Source organism: Urocitellus parryii, chromosome 2 (genome assembly GCF_045843805.1).
Source record: "Urocitellus parryii isolate mUroPar1 chromosome 2, mUroPar1.hap1, whole genome shotgun sequence".
Lineage (NCBI taxonomy): Eukaryota > Metazoa > Chordata > Mammalia > Rodentia > Sciuridae > Urocitellus > Urocitellus parryii.
In genome coordinates, this window is record NC_135532.1 from 185,071,471 (window position 1) to 185,094,257 (window position 22,787).

The 22,787-nt window shown below is 35.0% G+C and overlaps 1 protein-coding gene across 1 annotated transcript in view; it reads right to left on the bottom strand.

Moving 5' to 3' along the window:
• Nucleotides 1-22,787, bottom strand: part of Vps8 (VPS8 subunit of CORVET complex) — a 253,801-nt gene that overhangs the window by 195,521 nt on the left and 35,493 nt on the right. Inside the window, exons 8-15 of the mRNA XM_077795024.1 lie at nt 22,382-22,506; nt 21,546-21,632; nt 19,131-19,198; nt 17,588-17,741; nt 17,420-17,479; nt 15,467-15,574; nt 11,583-11,663; nt 8,378-8,548 (exon numbers count right to left, since the gene is read on the bottom strand). Coding sequence (XP_077651150.1) covers nt 8,378-8,548; nt 11,583-11,663; nt 15,467-15,574; nt 17,420-17,479; nt 17,588-17,741; nt 19,131-19,198; nt 21,546-21,632; nt 22,382-22,506 — 854 coding nt within the window. The remainder of the gene's footprint in view (nt 1-8,377; nt 8,549-11,582; nt 11,664-15,466; nt 15,575-17,419; nt 17,480-17,587; nt 17,742-19,130; nt 19,199-21,545; nt 21,633-22,381; nt 22,507-22,787) is intronic.

Sequence of the window (22,787 nt, forward strand, 5' to 3'; positions counted from 1 at the left end):
CCAATGTAAGTGTATAGCGCCTTTGTCTAGTATAACTGTAATTATGTGGGTTAGTCTGTGTGTCCTCTATTCTGTACCATTAGTCTCCCACTCTATTTTGGTGCCAATACCATATTGTTTTTGTTATTATTGCTCTGTAGTATAGTTTAAGGTCTGTTATAGTGATGCCACCTGTCTCACTCTTATTGCTAAGGATTGCTTTAGCTATTCTGGGTCTTATTTTTCCAGATGAATTTCATAACCGCTTTTTCTATTTCTATAAGTAATATCATTGGGATTTTGATCAGAATTGCATTAAGTCTGTATAGTGCTTTTGGTAGTATGGTCATTTTGATAATATTAATTCTAACTATTCAAAAGCAAGGTAGATCTTTCCATCTTCTAAGGTCTTCTATGATCTCTTTCTTTAAGGTTTTGTAGTTTTCATTGTACAGATCTTTCACCTCTTTTGTTGATTCCAAGTTTTTTTTTTTTTTTTGAGGCTATTGTAAATGGGGTAGTTTTCCTCGTTTCCCTTTCAGAGGATTTCTCATTGATATACAGAAATGCCTCTGATTTATGAATGTTGATTTTGTATCCTGTTACTTTGCTGAATTCATTTACTAGTTCTAGAAGTTTTCTGGTGGATTTTTTTTTGGGGGTCTTCTAGGTATACGATCTTGTCATCAGTTTGAGTTACTCTTTACCTATCTGTATCCCTTTAATTTATTTTATCTGTCTAATTGCTCTGGCCAATATTTAAAGAACTATGTTAAACAGTAGTGGTAAAAGAGGGCATCCCTGTTTTGTTCTGGTTTTCAGAGAGAATGTTTTCAATTTTTCTCCATTTAGAATGATGTTGGCCTGAGACTTAGCATAGATAGCTTCTACAATGTTGAGATATGCTCCTGTGATCCCTAGTTTTTCTAGTGTTTTGAACATGAAGGGGTGCTGTATTTTATCAAATTTTTTTTGCATCTATTGAGATCATATGTTTCTTATCTTTAAGTCTACTGCTGTGATGAATTACATTTATTGATTTCTGTATGTTGAACCAAAATTGTATCCCTGGGATGAACCCCACTTGATCATGGTGTACTATCTTTTGGATGTGTTTTTGTATTCGATTTGCCAGAATTTTATTGAGAATTTTTGCATCTATGTTCATATTGCTCTGAAGTTTTCTTTCTTTGATGTGTCTTTGCCTGGTTTTGGAATCAGGGTGATACTGGCCTCACAGAATGAGTTTGGAAGTGCTCCCTTTTTTTCTATTTCCTGAAATAAACTGAAGAGTATTGGTATTAGTTCTTCTCTAAAGGTCTTGTAGAACTTGGCTATGTACCCACCTGGTCCTGGGCTTTTCTTGGTTGGTAGGCTTCTGATGGTGTCTTCTATTTTATCACTTGAAATTGATCTGTTTAAGTTGTGTATATCATCCTGATTCAATTTGGGCAAATCATATGACTCTAGAAATTTGTTGATACCTTCGATATTTTCTCTTTTATTGGAGTACAAGTTTTCAAAATAATTTCTAACTACCTTCTGTATTTCTGTAGTGTCTGTTGTGATGTTACCTTTCTCATCACATATGTAATTTGAGATTTCACTCTCCTTCTCTTCATTAGCATAGCTAAGGGCCTGTCAATTTTATTTATTTTTTCAAAGAACCAACTTTTTGTTTTGTGAATTTTTTCAATTGTTTGTTTTGTTTCAATTTCATTGATTTCAGCTGATTTTAATTTTTCCTATCTTCTACTGTTTTTAGTGTTGATTTGTTCTTCGTTTTCTAGGACTTTGAAATGCAACGTTAAGTCATTTATTTTGTTGACTTTTTTCTTCTTTTAAGGAATGAACTCCATGCAATGAGGCTTCATAGTGTCCCAGAGATTTCAATATCTTGAATCTGTGTTATCATTCACCTCAAGGAATTTTTCCATCTTCTTGGTATCTCTTGCAACCCATTGTTCATTCAGTAACATACTATTTAGTCTCCAGGTATTAGAGTAGCTTCTATTTTTTATTTTATCATTGATTTCTAACTTCATTCCATTATGATCTGATAGAGTACAGGGTAGAATCTCTACATTTTTGTATTTGCTAAGAGTTGCTTTGTGGCATAAAAAATGGTCTATTTTCGAGAAGAATCCATGTACTGCTGAAAAGAAAGTGTACTTGCTTGTTGAAGGATGAAATATTCTATATATGTCAGGTAAGTCTAAGTAATTGATTGCATTATTGAGTTCTATAGTTTCTTTGTTCAGCTTTTGTTTGAAGATCTATCCAGAGGTGAAAGATGTCTGTTAAAGTCACCAAAAATTATTGTGTTGTGGTCTATTTGACTCTTGAACTTGAGAAGAGTTTGATGAATGTAGATGCTCCATTGTTTGGGGCATATATATTTATTATGGTTATGTCTTGTTGATGAATGTCTTGAATTACATATAGGTCTCCCCCTATATGTAATCTGATTCCTCTCCCTTAAGCAGTATGAAATATCCTCTTCATCCCTTTTGATTAACTTTGGCTTGAAGTCTACTTTATTTGATATGAGGATGGAAACCCCTGTTTGCTTCCACAGTCCATGTGAGTGGTATGATTTTTCCCAACCTTTCATTTTCAGTCTGTGGATGTCTTTTCCTATGAGATGAGTCTCTTGGAGGAAGCATATTCTTGGGTCTTTTTATTTCATTCAAATCTGCCAGTCTGTGTCTTTTGATTGGTGAGTTTAGGCCATTAACATTTGGGGTGATTATTGAGACACGATTTGTATTCCCAGACATTTTTGTTTATTTTTGGTATTTCACTTGACTTGATTTCCCCTTTGATTAGTTTTTCCTTTAGTGTAATACCTCCCTTTGCTAATTTTCATTGTTGTTTTTCAATTCCTCTTCATGGAATATTTTGCTGAGGATGTTCTGTAGTCAGGCTTTCTAGTTGTAAATTCTTTTAACTTTTGTTTATCATGGAAGGCTTTTATTTCATTGTCAAATCTAAAGCTTAATTTTGTTGGATATAAGATTCTTGGTTGGCATCCATTTTCTTTCAAAGCTTGATATATGCAGTTCCAGGGTCTCTTTGAGGGTCTGGGCTGAAAAATCTGCTGAGATACAAATCGGTCCCCCCCCCCCAATGTGTGATCCGATTCCTCTCTCTTACAGCCTTAAAGATTCTATCCTTATTCTATATGCTAGGCATTTTCATTATAATGTGCCTTGGTATAGATCTGTTGTAATTTTGTACATTTAGTATCCCGTAAGCCTCTTGTATTTGATTTTCCCATTCATTCTTTGGGAAATTTTCTGATATTATCTTATTGAAGAGATTGTGCATTCCTTTGGTTTGAAACTCTGTGCCTTCCTCTATCCCAATAAATCTTAGACGTGGTCTTTTGATGCTATACCATAATTCTTGGATGTTCTGCTCATGGTTCCTTACCATCTTCACTGTATGGTCAACTTTATTTTGCAGACTGTATACTTTGTCTTCATTATCTGACATTCTGTCTTCCAAGTGATCTAGTCGTATCCAAATGATCCTGTTGGTGAGGCTTTCTATTGAGTTTTTTATTTGGTTTATTGTTTCCTTCATTTCAAGGATTTCTGATATTTTTTTTTTCAGAATCTCTCTTTCTTAAAATAATCTTTTGCTACCTGTATTTGCTCCCTTATTCTTTGTCGGTAAGATCAGTGGATGCCTGTATTTGCTCCCTTATCTGTTTATTGGTGTCATCAATGGTTGCCTGTATTTGTGTTCTTATCTCTTCATTGGAGTGATCAATTTTGCCTGTATTTACTCATTTAGGTTATTCTTTAATTCACAGATCATTTTAATTATAAACATTATGAACTCCTTCTCTGACATTTCATCAAGTGCACTGACCATGGTCCTGTTATTATAGTATCCTGGTTTGTTTGGGCACTTTCCTCCCTTGTTTTTTCATGTTGTCTATGTGATTTCCTTACTTGCAGTGTGGATCTGAGGTATTACAGTTTCTACCCTATAATCTTGTAGTAACTGTGCAGATTATCTGTATCTCACCTTGGTATTAGGCTTCCAAACTCTGCTGGTGTCTCAGGGTGGATGCTACTACAACTATAAGTGGTGGTAGCAATAGCAGGAGGTAACTTGAAATAGCAGTGGAGGTGCCCCAAGACGGATGCAACGTCTTTCGGAGATGGGGCTAAGGCTGGGCACAGTGGCGCGTGCCTGTAATCCCAGCTACTCGGGAGGCTGAGACAGGAGGATCGAGAGTTCAAAGCCAGCCTCAGCAATCATGAGGTGCTAAGCAACTCAGTGAAATCCTGTCTCTAATAAAATACAAAATAGGGCTGGGAATGTGGCTCAGAGGTTGATTGCCCCTGAATTCAATCCCTGGTACCAAAAAAAAAAAAAAAAATGAGGCTGAAAGGGTGGTCCTTACACTGGCTTTGGGATGCCTGCTCCAAGATACAGCTGCTTCTAGGCCCTGTCTGTTGTGCCAAGTTTGAGGCTACTGCATTGGGAAGGCCATGGGGATGGCTGCAGTGTCTCAAGATGGAAGTGGATTAGACCTAGGCTCTCAGGTGGGGAGTGCAGGGGGTGGACCCAAGCTTACCCTGGGCCCTTCTCCTGTGCAGGTCAGAGAGGCGGATCTGGGCTGAGCCTGAGCTCTGGCGGGTATCTCTTGAATATCTTTTTACATCACATTTTGTCATTGCTATCAACTTATATTTTTTAGTGACTGCTCTACAGTTTATAATATACAAGTTCAACTTATCTCAATCTACTTTTAAATAACACTATATTATTTGATGAATACTGTAAGAACCTTACAATGATACCCTTACATCCCCTACTCCCTGCTACCATGTACTATTTACGTCATATATATGACATTTATGTAGCATAAACCTCACAACACATTTTTGTTTTAATCAGTCAACTGCTTTTGTTAAACAAAAGTACTGAGGTACAATTTATATGCCATAAATTTTGATCATTAGATATACAACTCAATGATTTCTTAAATTAACAATTGTTCAATCAACATCAAAATCCAGCTTAACAGTATTTTAATCATTCCACAAAAATCCTTATACTTCTTTGAAGTCAATCTCTATTCTTACCCCCACTAATCACTAATGTATCTATGTCTGTCTCTTTAAATTTGCCTTTTCTGGACATGTAGATAAGTAGAAGCAAACAATATATAATCTTCCCATATGCCTTCTTTCACTTTAATATAGCATTAGGGGCAGGGGTCGTGTTACCAGGGATTGAACTCAGAAGCACTTGAACATCTCCACATCTCCAGCCCTATTTGGTATTTTATTTAGAGACAGGGTCTCAGTGAGTAGCTTAGTGCCTCACTTTTGCTGAGGCTGGCTTTGAACTCGTCATCCTCCTCCTCAGCCTCCCTAGCTGCTGGGATTACAGGCGTGCACCATTGCACCCACCACTTCATCCTTTTTAAATGTGGAAACTATTCTATTATATGGCTGTGGCACATTTTTTGTACCCATTTACCAGTTGGTGGATACTGAATTGTTTCCACTTTGGGGCTACCAAGAATAATGCTTCCATCTGCAAGTTTCTCTGTGAGTATGTTTCCAATTCTTCCAGGATTAGAATTCTAGGTCAGATTATAATTCTATGTTTAATTTTTTTCAAGGAATTACCAAAGTATCCTCCACAGCATTTGCATCATTTCACATTTCCACCAACAGTGCATGAGGGTTCCAATATCTTCATATCCTTGCCAACTTGTTATTGTCTGCTGTTTAAAAAAATTATTAAAGCCATCCTAGTAGATCTGAAGTGGTATCTCATTGTGGTTTTGATTTGCATTTTATAATGAATAATGATGGTGAGCACTTTTACACATGCTTGTTCATTGTGTATCTTCTGTGGAGACTGATACAGACTGGCAGATGAAAAATCTGCTCTCAAACTCACTGCTCCTCTGCATTTGATGTCTTTTTTCCTCTGGCCACTTTAAAATTTTTCTCTTATTATTCATTTTGATCAGATTATATATAGCTTTCTATTTCTCTTGTGTTTGGGTTCACTGAACTGAAGTTTTTCACAAGTATTTCTTCCAATTTTTTCTCTCTTCAGTGAGTCCAACTACAATGTATTAGGCTACTTTATGTTGTCTCATAGCTCACTAATACTTTATTTTTTCTCTATTTCATTTTGGATAATATCTACTACTCTTATTTTTAAGTTCATGAATTTTTGATCCTGCAATGTCTAACCTGCCATTAATCCCTTTTAGTGCATTTCTTTTCTTTCTTTTTTTTTTTTTTTTTGGTCTTACATACTATAGTTTTCATTTCTAGAAGTCATATTAGCATCTTTTTAAAGACAGCCTAGTTCTCTAACATTTTGGACACATGGGACATAAAAACTTCCTAAAATTGTAAACCCATTCAAGAAGCTCAGCATATCCTTGACTGATAATTCTAATATCTATGTCAGGTCTGAGTTACTTTTGATTGATTTTTTTGTCCTATTATAGATTGTATTTTTCTTCCTCTTTCCATACTTAGTAATCTTTAACTGAAGGACAGAAATTGTGAATTTACTTTATTGGATTGTGGAGATTTCTGTATTCTATCAATAGTCTTGTGCTTTGTTCTGGGGATGGTTACATTACTTGGAAACAGTTTGATCCTTTCTGATTTTGCTTTTAAGATTTGTTAGTGGAGGCCCATAGAGCATTTACTTTAGTCCTAATTCCCCACTACTGAGGTAAGATGCCTCTGAGGTAAGTGCTCTGTGAATGATGAAGCTCCCCATTCTAACTCGTGTTACAAGAACTACATTCGGTCCTGACTGAGCACTAGATACAGTTCCTTCAAAACATTTCCAATGCTTTCCCCATCCTTGGGTATTATCTTCAAACGCATTTGCTGATCAGCAGTCTGCTAAATACTCAAGAGAAATTCTTTGATAGGATTCTCCTCTCTGGTATGCTACACTGCAAACTCAGTTCACCTTTATCTTCCCGCAGTTTCAGCTCTGTTTCCTCAACTCATGGAGTCCTCTAGGCTCCAGATGAGCTCCTCCTCCCTGAGACACAGCCCAGAGATATTCAGGTTTGGAAGCTAGGGCAATCACAGAGCTCACATCATTTGTTCTCTCTTTTGTCAGACATTGCCATGTCTTGAGAACTACAGTTTCTTTTTTTTCCCATAATTATTATTATTATTATTATTATTACTTTTGATTATCTTAGAGAAGAGAGTAAATCCAATCCCCATTAGTCCATCTTGGCTAAAAGTTCAAGTTCAAAGTGTGAAAGAAAATACCTATTTCGGGTAGTAATTATTATTACCTTAGTAAATCCTATTGCATTATCATTTCTTATTCTGGATTTTCTTGGTTTTTAAATTGTAGGACTGGGGGCTGGAGTTGTGGCTCAGTGATAGAGCGCTTGCCTAGCATGTGTGAGGCACTGGGTTCAATTCTCAGCATCACATATAAAAAATAGATAAATAAAGGCCCATCAATAACAAATAAAAATATTTTTAAAAATTGTGGGACTGCAGCACCCATATTTTATTTATATATACACACACACACACACACACACACACACACACATAATATATACATGCATACATATATATATATATATATATATATATATTGCTTTGAAGTTATAATTAAAAGAAATTTAAGCAATGCCTATATATCATGCTACGATCTTCATTAAATATGATCGTCATTACTACTTCTTTCAAGAAATCACCCAGGAAAGTCTTACATCAGTCTGTTTTTCTTATTTAAAGATTAATGGTAGGAAACATGAGATCATGATTCAAAGTAAGTTAACTATAAACTACTTATATAAACTGCTTAAGGCTGTAACTGTAGTTGCCTATAATAAGAGTAAAATTAATACTAAGATCATAAATTTTCTGTTATTTTCCCCTCTTTAAGGTCCTGTACTTCATCTACCACCTGCCCTAAAAGAATTTTCTTTCTCTGAAAGCCATCTGTGCTTTTCAATGCCTACCACTACCATTTCTTGTCAAGTCTCGTAGGCCACTTGTCCCTTAAATGTACCAGGCTTATTGTCACCAAATTGAACTTCCTAAAATATTTTGATTTTATCAATTCAAATTAAGTCATGTACAAGGACAAATTCTCAATTTCACTCACTTTTCAGTATAAAAGTTAATAACTCTTTGATATTAAGTTAAATTAATGACATATCTGAAGAAAAAAATAACAGGTTTGGCTCACATCCTGATATCTACAAATACCTCCATACCCATTTATTTCTACCTAGTGGCTTTCAAAGAAACACCTCAAGACAGGATAATAGTCCCCATAACTTCCTATTCCTTTAACAAAAACAACAAAACACCAAGTTTATCAAAGTAACACTAAGATAATGGATTACCCTTACCAAAGCCTGGCTGACATTTCCACCAGTGGCGAGTGACTTGAAATGACTGCTGTTATATACCAATTGAACTTCTGAGATCTCCACTGTTTCCAGTTCTTCTTGTGTCTGCCGATCAATCACATGCAATTTCTCTACACTGTCTAAGAGCACAACTGTACGAGAGTTTATCCACTGCAATTTAAGCACACAACAAAATAAAAGTGAGGTCCAGCCCACATCATCATTCAGGAGAAGAAAGGCTGTCCATTCAGCTAAATTACATCGAGGACTTTATTTAATAACTTAAAATATGGTAACACAATCATGGCAAGAACTATTCAGTAACAGTCCAGAGAAAAATAGTACTGAATTTTCACAGTGCTAAAATAACACTTTAATAATGTAAGAGATGACTGACTAAAGACTGTAATAGATTACAGACTATATGGGATTTTATAAGTTTTGTTTAAAGTGGATTGGCACAAATGACTTCAGTGCAATGACAAATTTCACATTTCTGCTTTTTATATTAATTAAACAAAAGAGAAAATTTAGCTTCATAAACCTACCTGGTCAGAGGATGATTGCTAGCACTGAAGCAATACATATTTTAAAACAGAAGTTTTGAAACATATGATTCCTTCTAAAACTCCCTAAAAATTAAGGGAGAGTTGTCTTTCTATTATTTTGTATCTTCTGAATGTTCTTTAATAAACACCATTGTAATTTAAATAATACTAAATTAATAATTTTAAAAATCTTATCCGGGCACAGTGGGCATGCCTATCCCAGCAGTTCAGGAGGCTGAGGCAGGATGATCACAAGTTCAAAGCCAATCTCAGCAAAAGCAAAGTGCTATGCATATCAGTGAGACTCTGTCTCTAAATAAAATACAAAATCGGGCTGGAGATGTGGCTCAGTGGTCAAGTGACCCTGAGTTCAATCCCTGGTACTAAAAAGAAAAAAAAGAAATCTTAACAATACCACTTTGATAAATTTCTTGAGTTATGTGTAAAATAAGATTTCTTATTTTCAAAAAGAAAATTAGAAAGCACAATCCTTCTCTAAGAAATAAATGAAATCTTAAAATCTGCTCAATCAGAATTATCAAGTAGAACAAAGTGTTTACACTGATATATTTGTATAACCTATTCCATTTATTAGATTATTTGCATAATGCCATATCAAAGAAAACTAAATTGAAAATGGGTTTTCTTTTAGCATATGCTACAGTTATGCCCGATCACTGTAGAGTAGCCACTAAAAGGTCCCTCACCCCAATCTTTGTCAAACAGAGGAAATTTGATAAGCAAAATGTTTACAAAGAATTCTTAAAAGGTATTCTTTTGATTAATTTGAAAAACAAAGTATCTCCTAGGAAAGACACTCTACCCTTATACAACCTTAAATCGGTGCTAGATTGTAGGTACTTTAAAGGGTCACCTGGCTAAAAGAAAGAGAAAATCACAGAAAGAATTAAGTTTAGACATTATTCCTGCAATCAACCTCACAACTGCAAATACTGACAGTGTTATAAACAGTCCTTTTAAAGATCATTTATAAAATAATATAGTTAATGGTCACATCGTGGATCTGCCAAAGGACAAATGAAATCACCAACTGACCTACTAGGAAGAATGGCTACTTGTGATTGTGAAAAAATTTACAGTGACATACTCATAGGAAGATGTTTAAAACATTGTATTTCAATCATCTTAAACAGAAGTGATGATCATGAATTCTACAAAATTATGTTAGATAATTCAACAGGGTTTTGGGTGATGAGAAAGACAATGATGTATTACATCAATCTGAACAAAGTTACTTCACAAAACACGTATGAAAAAAAATATTACAGGTTAAATATTCCTTATATGGAATATTTAGGACAAGAAGTGTTTTGGATTCATTTGGGAATTTGAAATATTTACATATATAATGAGATATCTTGTAAAAGGGACCCAAATCTAAATATGAAATTCACTTATGTTTCATATACACATACCCTGAAGGTAATTTTATACAATACTTTTGGCATACCTGCATTTTTAACTAAAACCTGTCATATGATGTCAAGTGTAGAATTTTCCACCTGTGCCATCAAATTGGCACTCAAAAAGTTTGGGGCTTTAGAACATTTCAGTTTGAAGATTTTCAGATTAAGGATGCTCAACCTTATTTCTAAATCAGTAGTTTATGAGTGAGTTCAAAATGTAAAGTGGGACAGGCCCAATGGTCCCTGTAGGAAGCTGAGGCAAGAGGATCACTTCAACCCAGGAGTTCAAGATCACTCTGAGGAACATAGTAAGACCTGTCTCAAAACAAAAAAAGCAAGGCACAGAAGTATAAGCCTGTAGTCCCAGTTACTTGGGAGGCTGAGGAAGATTGCTTAAGCCTAGGAGTTTGAGACCTGCTTAAGCAAGACTCTGTCTCTGGGGGTAAAAAATGCAATATGCAATTAAATTAATAAATCATACATCATAAAAAACATATTTCATCTGCATCCTGAAAATTATACATTACAAAATTGGAGGGAAAAACAATTTTATTAGTCTTTTTATTGGAAAAATGAGGTTTTCCCTTATATTCAGGGCTGCCTATATTCATTCACGTACAGAATATTTCAATGGACACCAGATACTGATGTCCTAAAAAAAGTAATGAGAGAAATAAAAAATACTGTAATTCCACTATTCTCAAAACTAATACACTAACACACTAAAAACTAATACACTTAAAAAATAAAAAAAATTAAATTTGATTTAAAAAAGACAGCTTTTTTATTAAAAAAAAAAAAACAAAACACCAAGATATCATTCAGAACGGAGATATCAGGTATAGAGAGAACTCAGTAGACTTTTTAACCACAAGAATAGTAATTTAATCTCCTAAACTCATTAGGACAAGCTCAGAAATACAAAAGTGTGTTCACAGAGAAAGTGGGGCAATAATCCTAAAGAAAGCCATCTAAATACTTCTGAACCCTGACTTCTCTTAGAATTAATCAAGACACCAAAGAAAAATTGCCTGGTCTTGTGTGTTCAGCAAAACATCAGGCCAAAAGGAAATAATTATGTGGCATCATTCAATATAAGCAGGATTTCACTTCTGCCTGTATGTACATGATCCTTCTGTTCAAGGCAGAACTCCTATTAGCTTTAATACACCATGTATTCAAAATAACTGCATGAAATCAATGGGGGCATTCAGTTTGAATGATACTCACAGTAAAGTTGATGAGGTCGTAGTATAGGTGAAGGTGTTTTTGTTTAGTCACATGTATGGCTCCAGATTCATCTCTCTTAACCTGATGATGAAATGAAAACCACCTAAACATCAGTTATTGTTTGAAGTATTTAATTATACACTACCTAGAGTATGATTCCCATTCAATAAAGACAAGCCCCAAATATTGATAATTAGAGAAACCAATACATAAATTTAGAAAAATCATCTGTACCAAAACTCAAGGAATGTCTGGTTAGTGGTCTACCTGTCAGTGTTGCCAAATGCTATAATATGATTTTTATTCTGTCTTAACTCAAAATAACCTAACTCCATCACATCAATAATTGTATATAGCTAGAAAATAAGATGGGATTGGTGACATGTGTAAAGCCAAACAAAAGTTTATTAAAAAAAAAAGCAACAGAAGCTAAAAGTAACAAATATGTATTTTTCTAAACTATAATATATAGTTCACACAACCCAAAATTTCCCAAAAGAACTCTAGTATCAATATTTTATTTCTATGTGTGTATGTGTGTATATGTATACACACACACACACACACACATATACATACTCTGTAATCCTCAACCATCCTCATAATTTGCTTTCTCCACCTCTGCTCCAAGGTAACAGAACCGTGAAGAAGAAAAAAAAGCAAAAGATACACCTGGCCACCTGGAATTCACCACATTCAATTCAACCTGTTTTTCTTGAATGCTTCCACAGTAGTGTGCTAGATGTCTTTTAAGTCTCAATTGCTCTTTGCCTCCTAGTCCCACCACTTGCAGTGTTGGCTTCATTTGTTACCTTAAAAAAAACTGAAATCACTTAATGTGGGCCCTTCATACAGACATCTTTACTTCACTAAATTACCTGCCCCAGGTGAAACAACGTTCTGGTAAAATGATCATATGCTGCATATGATGAAAGTGCATATGATAAACCAGAAACATCAACACCCACATTGCCTATTCCCCTAAAATTTTCCAAAGTCCTTGAAGAAGATCACACTTCATCTGTAACACCTCTAACTCCTATCCCCTCCATCACTGTTCAATCCTCCTTTGCTGGCACATTTAATCCCTCCCTTTTAAGGGCCCTTTTGCAGCTGGGGACATAGCTCAGTGGCAGACTGCTTGCCTAGCATGTGCAAAGCCCTGTTCAATCCCCAGCACCACACTCCCCACAAAAAATCTTAAGGGCCCTTTGCTTTTGTTCTCAAATATGTTTCTGATTTCATCTTCAAATAAAAAATAAAACAATCCCCCCAAAACCCTGTCCTTGATTTATTTCTTACAGATAACTATCTAACCAAACTCTTTCCTTTTACACTATGATTGTTTGAATTTGCTCTTCTAAAGACCCATTTCGTTAACAAGGCTCTACAATCTAGCTTCTATATCCATTCCACTTTTTCCAACTGAAAAAGTTCTTGATATGTTCAGTGGTCTTCCCTTTGGTCTTCCTCTTCCTTTGCTTTACCGCTTGCTCCTCAGCAGGATATAATGACTTACCACATGCCCAAAAGGCACAAAGCCAAACAACCATGGACTGAAACCTCTGAAAGTATGATGCAAAACCTATCCTCTTTTAGGTTCATTATCTCAGATATTTTCTTATAGTCAAGGAAAGCTGCCTAATATACCATGTATGCTCTAGCTTTGAATGTTGAGAGCTTCCAATAACTCCTGTCTTAAAATTCTCATTTGTACTTCAGATCTGACATTTCCTCATAGAACACCCCCTGATATAACACTTGAGAGTCCCACTTTTCACTTTCAACTCAATATTGAAATCATTCCTAATCATTTGCTAACCAAGCAATCTCCCTTTGAATATTTCTTGGCTCTAAAATGTAGACATGTGATGTTTTAATTATGTTCTTCAGCCCCTAGATCCCACTGGATAACAAGCCTTGTCTTTCGGGGAATCATCCCTTAACTCACTATAGCCAACCATCTCTGTTTAAGCACATTGTACCTGTTTTATTATGAGAGCAAATCCTTCATTTTCCCTACTGTCTTCTATGTTGTTTTTATTTTTTGAATCCAGGGGCACTCAACCCCTGAGTCATATCCCCAGCCCTTTTTAATTTTTATTTTGAGACAAGATTGCACTAGGTTGCTTAGGGCCTTGCTAAGCTGCTGAAGCTGGTTTTGAACAAATTCTGGCCTTGAAAAAATCCTGCAATCTTCCTGCCTCAGCTTCCTGAGAAACTGAGATTATAGGCATGCGCCATGGCATCTGGCTTCTATACTCTTTTTGCTACTGGTCTTCCTTAAATACAACTTGCAGCACATCTTCACCTATGATGGTTCCCATTACCAGTCTAGGCTAATCATTTTATAATCAAAATCAGGGGTATTTTCTCTGTGAAGAGTTCCAGAGCAAATATTTTAGGCTATAGACTATGCAATCTTCTATCACATCTACTCAACTCTACCACTACAGTGAGAAAGCAATCAAAGATATTAAAAATGAAAGGGTATGGCAATGTTCCACTAAAAATTTGTTTATAAAAACAGATAACTATCCAGATTTGGCCTAGGGGGGTCACAGTTTGCCAACCCTTAACCTAGATCTACCCATGCATTCAATTTTATTTTCTACCATAGGTTTCTCCCTATCATTAATTCCATGAACATTTCTTAAGCTAGGATAAGTGGAAGAGAAAACAGAGCTTTTCCTATAGAAGTGACATCATATGTAAAGGCATTCCCACAGACTTGTTGGGAAGCTACTGTGGAGTCTAGGCCAGCAATCCACGTGGCTTAGACTGGGAGGCAGCAATGGAGGAGACAAAAAAGGAGAAAATCAACATTTGGAGATAGAGTCAACAGTCTTGGTGACAGAGCATGTCTGAAGGGAGAAAGGAAATGAACTGTTACTCCTAGGTTTCTTGCTGAAGAAACGAGGTGGATAGTGGTGCACTTGCTTCACTGAGCTAGGAACCTAAGAAGAGGGTACAGTCTCAGCTCAATGACTTCAATTTATCTCCTTTCCTCCAAATCCTATAAAGTCTCTCTAGAACATTCTAATCTCTTTGAACTAGAATTTATATCAACTTTTAATTCTCATCACATAGTTCAATGCATAAACTGTTTTCTCTATTGGTAACAAAAATAATTGTTTTGTGTTTCAGACAATATTATAAGCTATGTGAAAGAATAAAACACTATTTTAGTCTTTCCTTCTTTCTTTCTTTTTTTTTAATGCAGGAACTTCATTATACAACTTGTACTAGGCACCTGGTAGACTCAGATTCACAGAGACAGACGGTAGAGTAGTGAATACCTCCAGGAGTTGGAGGTAACAGCAAGTGGAGAGGTTTTTATTTATTGTTGTTTTGTGGTGCTGGGGAGTTAACAGGGCCTCATGCACACTAAGCAAGAGCTCTACCACTTTACTCTGAAATACATAAAAAAACTGAAATAGTCTGATAGGTAGACAGATGAATAAAGGTATAGCTATACAATAAAGGACAGTAAAATAAAAAATAAAAAATATCCCAATTTATCTTCATTTGCTTTTTGTTCACCAAAATGTTGAGAACACAGCCAATGCTCAATGATACTTGTTCTCTAATACACAGATATATAGGTAGATAGCATTAAAACAGACATGTTCACATTCATGTTTACATATATAAACCATTAATTATTTGTCAGCCAAAAGAGAGAGAATTGAGAAACAAACAATGAAGAGTTATAGATCAGTCTTTTTTATATTAAAGCTTTAAATAAAATTAAATAGGTCACTCTTTCTCCAAAAAACTTATAAGATATATTTCTTTGACACAATTTAAATTACTGATGAATCATTAAAAAAAATTATGATACCAAACTTTATAAAAGACATACCATCATTATCAGGACTTACCAGTAGAAAATGAACAACATCTCCTCTGCAGAAAGCAAGCATGGGATTCACATAATTATGCACAGCCACAAAGTGCCAGGCAAGCAATGGAACACTAGAAGGATCCATCTAAGTAAGGAGAAGGAAGAGGGCGTGGTGGAAATAATTCATCATAGTTAACAGAAGAATAACAAAGAAAAAACTCAGACTAGTAATCCTTGATAAAACCTTGCCCAACTTCTCGTAAAAATTCCAACAAAGCAGGGACTAAATGGAAAATGTCACAAGAGAACTTTCTGAGTTGATGGTATATTTTATATCTTGATAGAGGTTTTGGTTACAAAAATATATGAATTTGTCAAAGTTCAGCAAATGTACTCTAAAAATTTATATATTTGTTGTATATAAATTTTATACCAAAAAAAAAAAAACCTAAACAAATACTCTAGCTAATGCTATGCACACTGAATACTTAAGGAAAAAGAGTTTTGATTTCTGCAATTTACTCTGAAATACATAAAAAAACTAAAATAATCTGATAGGTAGACAGATGAATAAATGTGTAGATATACAATACAGGACAGTAAAATGACAATGGCAGGTATACAAAGATTTAATAAAAAATTCTTTGAACTTCTTTATTTGTTTGAAAATATTCATAAAAAATGTTGGGAAAATACCAATACAACACACAAAAAGATGCAAATATATAATACTGTGATAAAAACTTCAACTCGCTAATGAAGCTAATCTAAGAAATGTTAACAACAATCTAAGCCAGTTTTGCCATCTAAAAGGACAGACTCTGGTGCCCAGAGATATACAAGGTACCAACAAAAAAACAAGCATAAGCTCCCTCAGAATAGGGGATGCTTTCTGAACTAGCAGAGACCTGTGCTCCATGCCATTCCATCAGTACCTTTCCTTATATGCACATTATAAGATCACACTCTCTGAAAAACCAAGCAGGAAAGGCTAAACTGAGGTATGAATAATACAGTTGTCCCTTGGTAGCTAGGGGGATTGGTTCCAGGATCCCTGCTCTGTCCATGGATCTATAATCTATAATGCTCAAGTCCCTTATATAAAATAGCATAGTATTTGCATATAACCTATGCATATCCTCCTACATATTTTACATCATGTCTACACTATTTATAATACCTAATACAATATAAATGTTATGCAAATACTTGTAATACTTTATTGGTTAGGAAATAATGACAAAAAAGTCTATACATATTCACTATAGATATAATTTTTTTCTGAATATTTTTGATGTGTGGTTGATCAGATCCATGTGGATGCAAAACCCACAAATATAGAGAGCTAACTGCACATTCTGGGAAGTATCATTTCCTAAAGTAACATATCAGAGGCAGAAGTCAAAGAAAGCATATATAGTAGCAGTTTATGCTGGAAAATTCAGTGGAATATATTCTATCAGTAGTTCAGTGTCAAAGCATCAAACAGCACAATCCTGCCTCAGGACAGCTGTCACAAAAAAACAAATGTCCTTCAAACACTGAAAATAAAGGCTGGGACTCAATATATCAACTTCTCCTCCAGCATTTAAACCAATAAGAGAATTTTACTGCCCTCAAAAGGGCAGTGAATGAAGCTAGGAAAATCCATGCATGAAATTAGGTGATCACAAAACACCAGAACAGCAAGACACAAAGACTAACAAACTGAGGTTAAAAATAAGAGCCAGTTATATGTTGTTTATGAGAGAAAAACATAAACTGGTAAAGACAAAAGTATAAGATCCCATGGTTGCAAGGGCACTGCAATAGTCACAAGCTTGTCCTGCTTTGGTCAGCTTAAGGAAGTCCAGAAAACAGTACTTAGAGTACTGACTTCCATACTGTCTAGATTTCTCATGATCTCATAGAACTGCCCCTCTTGAATCATCTCCCGCAACTTCCTGACACAGCCATTCCTTTTGCCAACAAGATGGAGAGGTATACTTACCCGTCCATAGGGAAAAGTCATCCATACTTTCAAGGATGGTTTCAATCCAATGACCAGAATCTTTAAGAGGAAAAAAAATTACTACTTCCAATATTTACTTGATAATTTTCAAATTGTTGGTGTTCAAACATCTAAAAGTTATGAATTACATCTTCTATATACACCCACCTTTGTTAAGGATGCCATGGCCAGTAATGAAAACTGCGTGATGGGATGATCTTTCAATTCAGGCTTAGAATGCAGGGGCTCAATACAACAAACTTCACCCTTGGAACCACTGAACAGACATCGAGATTCACAAGTTCTCACTCCCATTACTCTCCTAAAAGTGTAACCAAACCGTTCAGAATTTAGTAATGATCCAAGGCACCATCACCTCCAGCTTGGCCTATCACTACAGCTTCCCAGCTCCTATTCTTGCCCACAACAATGCAAACTCCACATGACAACAGCAGAATCTTCTTATTAAACATGTCAGATCTCTCTCTTCTGCTTAAAACACTCCACTGGATTGCCACTGTATCTAAAATGAAATACAAACTCTTTACCCACATCTTAAAATGGTCCTACCTTCACTCCTCTCTATTGTCATTCCTGACAAAGTCAAGCTCCAGCCACACCTGCCTTCTTTGCATTGCCCTAGCAGGCCTTGTGCCCACTGCAGAGCCTTTGTGTTCTAATGCTCCTTTGCCTGATGCTTCTCTTCCGGCATTTGTTGCATTTGTTGACCAATTCATCATTCAGGTCTTTTTTCAAATGTCATCTAAAAGAGGCCTTTCTGAGTTATCCTTGAGTACATTCCAGTACACTGACCTGCCTTAGTTTCTTTATAGCAATCATATTTACCTAAAGTTATTTCATTTATGTGTTGGTTTTTTATCTGTCTCCCTATCCTTACCCCAACTAAAATGTAAGTTCTATCAGATGAGGAACCTCTCCTCATTTAAAGCCATAACTCTGGCATCCAGACAAATGCCTATACACACAAGATGCTTAATTAACATTAGCTGAATAAATAAATAGCATTTTTAAAATCTGAGCTCTTTCTTTTAAACATCAGAAAATAAATCACAGATAATGGTTTGTTTAATGCTACATATCCCATTTACTTTAGATTTATGAAAAACAGGTCACGTGACCAATATTTCAACAAATAATAGTTTTTCAGCAATACTATATGCTCAGTTTTTAGAGGCTATGAAAAATACAAGAAACAAAAATGTGTTAACCTTGAAGAAACTGTGGAAATGTAATAAATATTGAATATTATGTTCTATTTTTTTTTTAACTTCAGCTTCATAAATGTTCTCTCAGATATTTAGATAGTTTTTGTTTTTTTATTTAAAGAGTAACCAGGACAGTTCTAAGGAATAAGATTTTTTATACTTGGTCATTATGGTTATAATCAGCTGGGCCTGGGGCCCAAACCAAAATTAGTGAGCTACTCCAAAACAGTTGTTACCAAGCCAGACAGCATGATAAGAGTCACCTGGAATGTAGGAATCTAAAATCTTAACTCAGATCTACTGAGATAAAAATGGGTGACCAGGCCTGGAATGCCATGTGTTCTATAAGCCTCTCCAACTAATTGTAATACATAGCATAACCTATTTCCAATCACGTAGACTTTCCAGATCTCTTCATGTTCAATTTCAGATCACTAAACCATAGCTAGTCTTTTCATTGTCAATAATAGCCATTAGTCTCTTACTTAAACGTCAATTCAAAAACAGAGCCACCACTGTCGTTGCAAATGGCAAGAGTTGGATCATCTGTAAACTAAACAGAGAAAGAATTTATTTTCTTATAGATTTTTAAACAACCAGTCAAATGTTAAGAAGATAAAGGGGAAAAAAACTAAAAGTTTTTAAAAATCTACAATATAAACATTTAGCATTTGAAATAGCCTAAACTAGATTCACATTCTCACTTTAAACATACAAACTTACCATTATTTAGAATAAAAATGGTTCAGTATCTTTAAAAAAAAACTATAGAGACTTTCAAAAACAAAGGTACCTTTCATCAGAATAAAAGAAAATTTCAAACTATAGTTGATATAAACCCTAAAATTCTCTACTTGGGCTCTTACATTAAGGTTTTCTAATGAATAGGATCATTTGGATACTTTGGCAGTTGCCTAGTATTCCAGAATAAAGACACAGTAAAAGATACTTGGTATCTTTGGAAAATAAACTTGTCTGAATAAAGAGTTAATCCTACTATATCTAAGACATCTTAACTTTTCATATAACTTTTCCCAAATTGTGCTATCTTCTTGATCTTATTCCAGCGTATACTTCAGTTATTATTACCTAAACTAGAAAACTCAGAATAATAATGTTCACACTATGCAGTTCTAAGATCAGATGAAGAATGGTAAATGATATAGGACACAAAATGAAATAATGAAGCTTTTATCAGCTACGGTAACTAGCCCAAAGTTTGGGCTTCCCCGTAAACCATCCTAGGATGGTTGAGATGCAGGAAGTCACTATAAAATTCTTCTTCTACAACCCCACACACAGGCATAGTACAGCATCCTATTTATTTGCTCTCAAAGTCTAGATGAACAGTTGACAAAGTGAGAAGCATGTATCCTAGGGGTATGCATAAGATAGTCCACTAGAGTGCAGGAAACATAAGAGTACTTGTATTTCAGTTTGATTTTCTGTGTATGTGCCCATAATATGGTTAAAAATGTACAGTAGAATATTTGTATACTTATACACACACACATATACATAAAGAATGAAAATCCAAATTGTTATTGATGGGATGTATGGCTAAGTTTAGATAACAAACACTTTGCAATACTGAAGTGCAAACAGCTACTGTCAATCCAAGACCGATCTCAGGAGTACTCAATTATACATATCTTTCTCTAATGTCAGTGTGTCTACATACACCTTCATCATCATTCCTCAACAACAGTGGCTCCTACTCTTATGCTTTTAATCTCAGCCACATCCTTCTCTTTTCTCTCTGCCTCTACTTCTTCTGTTTCTTATTGTTTCTCATAATAACTTCTTTTTTTCCAAGAGGACTATCCATTTACAAACATCTACCCTCTAGTTATTCCTCCAATCAAACATTTATTGAGCAGTTAGTATGGGTATAACACAAAAATAACTGACAAACATATTCTGACTTCAAAGATGTTCCCATATTAAGAAAGAGAAAACACATACACAAGCAACTATAAATATTAAAAGTTGGTAAATGCCATATGAAAAGAAGTCAAGATAAATTACTATCATGTACTGAAAGAGGAGAAATTCTCTCAACTTTTGCTTTTCTTGGTTGTTTTCATTGTTACTAAATGCTTCAATGCTGCTTTGTCACAAAAGACATTTTTGTAACTAACCTAGATGCAGACATATAAACTCCAGATGCTTGCAGACTTTAAAAAGCACATGTATGTATGAGAGCTCTGCACAGCTAAGCAACAAGATATGTACATGATTAAAATCTAGATCTGATTTTAGACTCCCCCAGCTATAGTCCTTTCCCCTTTATACTTCTGAACATGGGCTTCCAACCACACAAGAACCGAGGTTCACACGTATTTATACATGAAATCTGTTACCTAAGTCAGTTTATTTTTTTTCAGGCCTAGAAGGAGAAAACCAAGACTAGGATCTTAATGGATTCCCTTTAGAGCCCTGAAAGAAAATAAACCAACGGATTCACTTCTAAACATAATCCAAACCCTAGTTCTTTCAGAACTGGTGCCCTGAGCCTCAGGCATCACCTAACAAAGGGTAACAGAGCACAGCACCTCAGCAGTAAAAACCTGGCAGATTACACAAAAGTAAAAAGACCTTTTAAGATTTCATATGAGTTTTCAGCAGGGTGCTGCCTGTTTTTGTTGCAACTTATAGTCTAGGATCACATCAGTTTGCCCTTCTGCTTATATCTAATTAGGCTTCAATACAATCTGAAGCTGAATATTTCCATCTTAACCCATCTCTGGTTTTAACTTGGGGAAAATATCTTGTTGGGTCAAATAATGTTCAGCTTCATCTTTTGGGTTTCTGATTGCCAACATAGATGAATGTATTTTAAAGTGGATATAAAGGCATAATAATGAAGATTATTAGCAGAAAAAAAACAAAGCTGTTACCTTGATATGCAGTATTGCTGTTCCTGGAGGATGAGCATCTGTTATTGATCTGAGAAGTTTTCCACTCGCCAAATCCCACATGGTGATCTATAAGACAACTAAGTGCTTTAAAAACAAATTTATTGCTCTTTTTTTGGATTTAAGTATCCTGCCTTCTGGATGAAATAATCTACTTCTCATCTATAAACATTGCAGGCAAAGAACCATAAAGTTAAAACATACCTAAAAGTTGCAGATCCATTAAAGCATGGAGCCTTTTTCCATCTTCATCTACCTGTGCCCAACCCACTTATCCCTTTAGATTTTAAATGCTATTCTTATATTGAGAGGTAAAAGAGATTTCTCTAATAAGTCAATCTGTTTAGCACTGGTAAAAATTATAGGAAAGGCTCACTGCCAAACCAGCTAGTGATGCATAAATCAGAAGCTTAAGAAAAACCATAACCTATTCCAGTTTAAAAAGTATAAAGGAAAAAAATAGTTACCCAGGAACACAGAAAAATAATACAGAAAGCAGAAACTCTCAAACTAAAAGTAGCCACAGTTGTGTATTACTACATAAGGAGATGCATTTTATACAACACCTTGTTTGGTTTATAAAAGTTATTTGTTAAAAGAGACACATGACTTAGAATATAAAAATTACAGACTCTAGCTCAATCAGTAACAATTATTAAGAAATCTGTATAAGACAAAAGTCTGAGCAATCTCAGGTTAGCTCTATAGATATAATACTTCATAATACATTATTCTGATTTTCAAAATACTGATCTAAAGATAGTTTTAAAAATTAATTTTAACATTATCTTATAAGTGAAAGAAGTTTTGCATATTACCTGTCCTTTAGCAAAGCCACAAAGAAGTCTTGAGCAGTCATTATTGATACTGAGGGCAGAGATGGCTCCATACTGACCTCCAACACTTGTGTTACCCAGGCAGAGTCGCAATGCTTGATTCTGATCTAAAGAAAGTGGTTTGTAGAGTCAAGTGAAAGAAATACGAGTGAATAAATAAATACAGTTTATGCATGTTTTCAAAGACTTGGGAAGTGGAAAGAATCAAAAGAAGTATATGATAAGCATTCATTTTTTCACATTCATTTAAAAATATATTTATTGAGCCTCTGCCAGAAGCTGAGCATTAAGACATTAACAAAACAATAAGGGAAAAAAAGCTATAGGGGAGTCTAATACAAAATTTGCTAATGATAAATCAAAAAGTCTATAAGAAGTCCTACCTCTT